We start from the raw sequence: 8342 nt of genomic DNA on the forward strand, positions 1-8342 counted from the left end.
TAAAAATTGAAGACACAACAAGAAAGCGGGCAGCTGGAGGCGATATTTTGTCGTATTTCAACAAGAGATCGAGGATGCAACAAAAATTGTCTTCTAACTTGGCCACGAGCAGCTACATGTTGTTGCTGGAAATGCCATTTCCGAGCTCCTAGATGTCCCCGGGTCCCCTTGGGGAGTGTGCCCTTGGGAAAAGGGGCTTCACTGCCGCTTTCTTGCCACTGCCGCCCACTTCACAAAATCAGCCGCTTACTAAAAAACTTATTGAAACCCCTGGGCGAAACAAGATTCTGTGTCTTTGGATTACTTCACAGATGCTTAAACAATTAAACTGTCATACCATCCATCATGTCCATATAAAAGCAGCTTTCCATTGTGGATACAGTTGATGAGGTGCACAGTGACCATGTACACTATAGGTGGACAAAATAAATTTTTAAAAATCTTTTAGGGCTTTGTAAGCCTGATGGTAATGTTTACCAAAATCAGAGAATTAATGTCAAAGACTGTGTAAACAGTGCTACAAGTTTAAAACAAGCTTTTTTATTACAAATAATGAAACGAAAATTTCCATAATAAGCGAAAATTTAGACTTAATGCATAACAGAAGCACTTCAAAAACATAGTTCAAATACTTGCTAGCAAAGATCTATCTAGGCCATCAAAACATGTTTAAGGTGTTTATTTAAAGAACATCTGACGGCACATCTCAACCAAGTGTCTGTTTGTAAGATTAACTTGCAAGCAGTGGACAGCTTCTTTGTGTCAAAGGCTGTGGATGTAACGCTTGCAGCCATATTTGCTACACTGTAGAAGAAACTTGTGTTTGGGTCATTTCTGTAGCTGCCTAGAAGAAACGAAACAGGAAAGTTTCATGGGCATACTCACTGCAATCCATAAGGTAAGTTTCACAGAAATCGACCTTGTCAAACTACCTTGAAACACAAATGCTAAAGAATTTGGAAAAGAAATGTCATCCAGAAGATTGTGAACAAATTTCATAGTTACATGTAGATACCAGTAAAAGCACGTTTTGTGAGATTTCTTTGCTATGCAACAGCATTGATCCACCATTTTTCAGATGGGCAGTTGTTTATCTTTCCCCAGTACAACTTTCAGCTTCCAAAAACAAACCAAATGCGATAAATCGTATTCTGAGCAATTCGGTATAGAAAGTGCCTCCATCTTGTGGTTATTATGAAGTTTCAGAGGGTCACAAGTGAAGAAGGGAGTGCGCATCTAGCACCTCCAAACACCATCAAAAAAACACCCAGAAACGTTCCAGAAACTTCCTTCCTCTGCTTGAGAACCTCTCCAATTAAGGGGGTACAATTAAGGGCTACCTTTTCACAACAAAATCTCAGGGGCAGAAAATTATGCAAATTATTAGCTCATTGTTCTGGTCACATTGGGGGGTTTTGTGAATGGAATTTTAACTGGAATGTTGACTGCAAGGGTAAGGTGAAAGAAAAAAGGAACAAAAGAAGGTTTCAGAATCTTTCAAGAAAAGAAATTTCAAAAATTATGAGAATTGAGAGGAAAAGCCACGCCTGCCTGCCTGCCCACCTGCCCACAAGGCATCATGGGTTAATGTACAAATGTATGATTTTACAGTTACCAATTTTGGAAATTCTGTACCTTGCAGATACTATTTTAGTCCAGTAATTCCATCCCTGGAGCGGGCCCCATTGACAAGTAGAATGGTATGGCATTAAACCCTTTCACCGCTAAAATGGCCATACTTAGTATTTTACTCTGTCTAGCGCCAGACGATTTTACCCGTCTATGGGGAACCCCCCAGGAGTGTATGGGTTAATCACTCACTGCTGTTTTAAACCATTCATCCCTGGAGCAGCCCCTTTTGATGAGTAAAATGTCTCATTCAGAGGATTGAAAGGGTTAAGGGGTACATAGTTATTGAGTGGTCTTTGATGTTGTTAATTTAACCCATTCGTCCCTGAAACGGCCCCCATTGGCAAGTAAAATCATCTAGCGTATAACCTATAAGCCTCATTGAAAGGATTGATGGATGGATGGATGGCTGTGGGTCTTGCAACAACCTAGATGGGACATATACAAAACATGGACCCCAGGTCCATGGACCACCCCTGTGGACCCGGTCCATGGACTATCCTTGTGGACCAGTCCCTCATTTTGTGAACTCAATGTGTTTTACAAGCAGAAAAATCTCAAGACAAAAGAGAGAAGTGATCCTGGCACTTACCTGGAAAATTGAAGCAGGAGTCCATGACTACAGCTGTAGGAGCGAACAACTCCCATACTAAGCCTATGTCACGGTGTTTTTACAGACCAGGAGCCCATGTACAGGTACTATCTATTTTTAGACTACTTTTTCTGCAAAAAGACAAGGCAATTGTGGTTTTGTGACGCTATGACGTCAAGTTTGTAGTTTCTTGTGATTGGTCATCGGGATCCTGCAGGAGTCTCATTAGCGGGAAATTCAATCTAAAAATAAATGGATTTAAGCAATAGTCTGCTATAGACAATTATACCACCTATTGGTGGCCCCAAAGGGCTTCGTCTATAAACCGCTTTTCAAATACAAGTTTATTACATTCATCGAATTCTTCACCGGAACGAATGAGCCCAACAAATTGACCTGCTCCCAACTGAGTAGCTTCAAAGCTCAGTTGGCAGAGCATCGCACCGGCATCGCAGAGGTCATAGGATTGAATTTCGTTGAAGACGCCTGAATTTTCCAGATGTTTATAATTAGAGACAATTGCTTAAATTGTCCAGATAAATATGAAGATCACCTCCCTCTTTCGTCTAAAGATTTTTGTGCTTGTAACTTTGCAAATGAGGGGTGGTCCACAGGGGTAGTCCATGGACCGGGTCCATAGGGGTGGTCCATGTTTTGTATACGTCCACCTAGATGCTAGTGTAATTGTATGAATAATAATAATTATTGTAACATCATTATAAGACAGTAAATCTGTTATCTTTACAGGAACTGTGATTCGGAAAGTCTTTGATATTTTCAACACAGCAGATTGTCAATCAATATGGCTGATTTATATATTGAATAGACTATGTACATGTACAGTATTGAATTTTATGAAAAAGTGAGATATGTCTTTGCTTACACCTATTAACAACCACATGCAGAAACAGTAATAAATGGATTTGAGGCAATTTTGGGTTAGAACTACAAAATAGCCCGAAATTGCCTCACACACATGCTAGATTATTATTGCAATGCAAATGAGAAAAACTAAACGTGAAAAGGGCTATTAAAAGTATATGTCCTGTATGAAGTGTATGCAAGTATGCATAACAAAGAATTTACATGAAGTATCTGAAATTTAAACAGCAAGGTTGGGATGATTAATATTATGGAAGATCATTGTAAGTGAAAAAGTTTGATATAATCATGAGGTACCAAGTTCTATTTTCCTTTTTCACCTCTCACTTAGGGACACAGACAAGACAAGTCATGGATGCTTGAATGGTGGCTTTGAGATATTATATTACATGACAACATGATGATCATCAAAAGACTTGACAAGATGGTGATCGTTAATAGAATTTTTCAAAGCAATGGAAACATGATGATGATGGTGTAAAGGTCAGCATGGAAGGTAAAGTGGAAGTAAACACAAAATATTGTGAGAGACTTTGGAGTGAAAATTAACTCTTTGATCAGAATGAAGTTTTATCCTTTTGGAAATGTAGTTTAGGTAGTGGGAGTGGCCGGTTAGCACATCTTGGTTTCGAACTCAAACTTGAAGTGGAACGTTATCATTCCTTAGAGAATGTTCATTTTTGCTTTTAACAATGAATTTTACTAGTGCAAACATGCATGCCAGGGACGTGCAGTCAAATACTGGTACTAATCAAATTGGAACAAAAGTGAAATACATGGAGATGGAGCTGAGTTACGGGTAATTCCACAATATTTTGCATGCCATGGAGGGGACATCTCAGAAAACAATACCATAAATAGCTCCTTTTGCCAAATTTAGTTTAGTTCACTGTGGACTTGTAATGATTAAATAACTGATGACTCTTCTTTATCAAAGCCTTTCAAAATTATTTCTGTCACATCTGGCAAGATTTAGTCCTTTATTCAATCTGTCACGGAGGGGACCAGAAAACCAAAGAAAATTGAAATTTAAAAACTAGGCTAAAAATCCTGTGAATGTAAACCGGCAGCAACAACACTTAAGTGCACATTTGATTTTTATATTAAACTGCATTGATGGAAAAGACATTCTTGCTCTCTGATACAGCACAGATAATAATGAATGATCACGGTTATTGTCACAGAGGGGACTGTCACGGAGGGTACCTCGTCTAATAGATAGCGGTCATTAATAGCCACCCTGCAATCTTCTCTGTACATGTAGCAAAGTGTTTAAGTAAAACAATGATACTAGACTTGTCTAGTGTTATATCCAAAACCTTCTTGAGGTGTATTATATATACATGTATCTGTAAAAATGTTGCACACTCTTAATAATGCATTCCTTCTCAAACAGGGTCACTTTCTGATTATTTTTGTTTTATTTTATTTAGAAATATTAGGTTCTGACAAGCTAGGCAATTGAAAAAGACAACACTGTACTGTAATGTAAGGCTCATTAAGACCTTGTCCTAACAAAAACAAGACACTTTCCAATCTGCAACTTCCATGAAGTCTTATAAAGTCTTGTATAATCTGAAAATACAAACAGCTCAGATACATCAATAATTTAAGTGTCTCTCTCTCAACAATGACTGAACACAGAATTGAGGTGATAATTTTTTTCCTGAAAGTATTGACCTCATTTATGCATGTACAGATGAAACTACCAGTACAATCATGTAAGATGATTTTGAATGTAAGTTGTTCATTGAATGAAAGTGCCGTACATCAAAAAAGGCAAGAACAACTTCTGAACATAACTTGCAATACAGTCAATTGTATATGATGTACACTGTTCTATGAAAGCAAATGTCAGTGTACATTTTACCATGCTAGTAGAATATAAACTTATGGACCTATGCAGATCTTCCATGTTGTTTACAAACATGACTTGTATGAATGGTGTAGTTTTACTAGCAATGGCTAATGTGATAAAATTTTGTACAAGATTACTTCCAGCATATTTTTCAGACAGTTTCATGTTACCACTCTTCCAAGTTTCTTTATTAGCATGCACTGCTTAAAGTTTGTGCTGCTTTCTAATGAAAAGGTGCACTTTCTCAACCTCACGCTGAGTTGAAATAGTAGAAGGATGATTGCCCACAAGTAAGACAGGACCATAAAAAATGCAACTACAGTGTACCCTGTCCACATTATCAGTTCTTGGCCAGTCATAGGTGGTGGAGCCTTTGCTGTGCAAGAATTTAACTTCAACAAAGCTGTCTGCTACAGAATTCACTCTTCCAAAATAGAAGTTGGTTACATAGTCAACTGCGTAATACCTCCCTACCTGAACTCCATGATACTTACAAATGCATACTTCACGGTCAAATGCAGATGATGGTATGACCTGCCATGGGGTGGCTGGAGTTCTGCAAACTTGGATTTGCCAATCTGAACATTGCTTTCTTCCTTGAATGGCTTAGTGGTTATCAACAGTGCCTTCCACCTCTGCGACCCGGGTTCAACTCTCGGCCCCGGGATCGTATGTGGCTTGAGTTTCAGTCGATCTCAACCTGACTCCGAGGGTTTTTCTCCGGGTACTCCGGTTTTCCTCCCTCAGCAAAATCGACTCACAGCCTATTCCATCAGGCTGTGCTGCTGTGCTCCGAGGTCATCCATGGGTCGTGTTCAGGAGCCGAGCGCCTAGCCGGCAGCACAGCTCCTTCGGTCCGATCTCGTTGAGCCGCGCCCTTAGCAATTCAGTCTCCGACTGCGAGAAAGGGCGATTAGCAGGTCACGTATTATTATTATTATTATTATTATTAAAGCTCATGCACTTCTCCAATTTTAAACAATAGCAACCTCTTTTGCCTGTGTTCCCTTTTACCATCAGCTAGTTCGACAGACACATAATCTTTCTTCCCTGGAAGCATTCTGCTGATGTCCTCTTTTAAATAGAAATTCTGCACCTTTTGTATCTCATCATCAGTGAGAGCATCACATCTTTTCTTTCTGTCCTTGCTGTACTCTTTTCTTCGCTTAAAGTTGTTGTCACACAAATCCACGACGGCCTTCGGTTTCTTGGGGAAAGATCTTGAACAATCGTTGCTAATACTTGCACTTTTCTTTCAGGGCATTTTAGCAGGTGCTTCTTTGCTCTACTGAGTGCTTTTCCAAACGTCTGAGGGCTTACTTGACTACACGTTTTGCCTGTTTTCTTGATCAAGTCTGCTATTTTTTTTTCCTTTGCCTTCTTTTCTTCTCTCTTTCCTTGGCTCTCAAAACTTCAGGCTGATTGGCTTTCTTCTTCAAATAATCCTTTTTCTTTCTTTCTCTGTCCTTCTTTTTAACCACCTCATACTTTTCTTCATTTTCCCTCAGTCTTTCCCTGTACAGTATTTCTTTGTCCTCTCTTTGCTTGAACTCATTTTGAACTGCTCAACAACTGCTCTTTATTACGAATAATTCATGAGAACTTAATCAATCCAATATTTCCACTGATTAACTGCACATTTTGGCTAAGTTAAGTATTATTGTTCTTTATGTGAGGAGATTATGGATGATTAAAACAGTTTATCTTCAATAGCAGTAATTTCTCTTTCAAAATAATAATTCTTCCTCCAAGAAATGTATGTCTGTTCTGGACAGTAAAGTCCCTTCCGTGTCAAAAAAGTCCCCTCTGTGACAAAAAGATCCCCTCCGTGACAATTTTTTGTTCACAAAAAATGTCCCCTCTGTGACAGAACAGTCCCCTCTGTGACACAAAGTCCCCTCTGTGACAAAAAGATCCCCTCCGTGACATTGAAAGTTTTCACACCTATCCTAAGAAAAGAGAAATAGAAGAACTCCTCCACACCTTGTAAGTTTGTCAGCCCATACTTCAACTGTTAACAGAATTTTGTACAATTATTACCAATTGCTTTGAAGAGATAATAATTTTTATCCCTATTTTTGTCACAGAGGGGACAATTCAATTTTGGACATAGGCTTTGATCTCTTTCTTCAGACAAAATCAGGGAGAAATCATTAACTTAAACAGTCTAAGTAAATAAGTAAATGTCCTGACAGTTTTTATTGGATTTCCTCTCAAGATAGATTTACCATGGTCATTTGTGCATGTCCCCTCTGTGACAGCCAAACAGGCTGAATTGATTAATTAATGATAATTTATGCCACGAAATCATTCCGCTGACAACCAAAAAGTACAATTTCATAACAATCTATCTTATAATGAGTCTAGATATACAGTTATACTGTCCTTTAAGTGAATGCTAATTTTTCCAAGTGTATGTCTCAATTACCATGGAATTACCCTTACATGTAATAGGACGATCTATACAAGTAAATAACTGTGATACATGTACCATTGGTTTTGCGTTCTCATTAGTTGTGAAATAATACTGAGTTACTGAAAACCAAAGCTGCTGCCACATTAATTTCAATGATAAGAATCAAGGGATTTGAAAAGTAAAGGAATGACTTAGCAAAAATACTTCAAATTAAATTTAAATCACTCCATTATGTACATGTAATTACAGTGTAGTGCCATTTTTAAAAACAGGAAAAGGGTGCTTTTGTTGTGGTTTAATGTCTTTCAGCTTGTTTAAATGTTTAAAACTAGCCAAAAATGTATACGAGCGAAATGCTAGACGTACAAAAACCTTCGATAACAAGAGCGGGAACAACATCGAAAGTCACATGACACTGTAAGTCCTACTCACCATGGTGGGGTTAGTATAACTATTCACAGGTCCAGTCTCAAAGGCCTTTTTATCACTCTTCCAGAACGAGTACGGGCTGTAACATTCTCCCCACCTTGTCCTCCTTCGGGGAGGACAACGCTCAATTTAGGCTTGGAAACAGGTATACTTGCAGCATGAACAGTGTTCGTTTGTGGCTTCTCTCCACCATGGACTGGATCCTCTGCTTCCGGGCTTACTTGTGAGGCTGCTGACTCAATCTCTAACTTGTGTAAACGTTGAACGGGTCTGTTGTAGAAACTGTTATGCGCTCTAACTGTAGCGGTCCGTACAAGCCCGTCGTTACCTGGATAAACCCTTTCAACTTTAGCCAACGGCCATTTGGTGCGCGGCACATTGTCGTCAGAAATAAGTACAATGTCGTCTACTCGAATAGAAGGGATATCTTTACGCCACTTGTTTCTTACCGATAGGAGATGTAGGTACTCTTGTTTACAACGCTTCCAGTAGTGATTGAGTAGTCTCTGCAGGTAGAGATACCTTTCGACAGTCCT

General features: G+C 38.9%; 1 protein-coding gene across 1 annotated transcript in view; it reads left to right on the top strand.

The window, feature by feature from the left end:
• The first annotated feature begins 2182 nt into the window (after nucleotides 1–2182).
• LOC138046056 (NLR family CARD domain-containing protein 3-like) overlaps nucleotides 2183–8342 on the top strand; it is a 253105-nt gene continuing 246945 nt past the window's right edge. Inside the window, exons 1-2 of the mRNA XM_068892742.1 lie at nucleotides 2183–2325; nucleotides 3435–3599. Coding sequence (XP_068748843.1) covers nucleotides 3593–3599 — 7 coding nt within the window. The 5' untranslated portion in view covers nucleotides 2183–2325; nucleotides 3435–3592. The remainder of the gene's footprint in view (nucleotides 2326–3434; nucleotides 3600–8342) is intronic.

Source organism: Montipora capricornis, chromosome 1, assembly GCF_036669925.1.
Source record: "Montipora capricornis isolate CH-2021 chromosome 1, ASM3666992v2, whole genome shotgun sequence".
NCBI lineage: Eukaryota > Metazoa > Cnidaria > Anthozoa > Scleractinia > Acroporidae > Montipora > Montipora capricornis.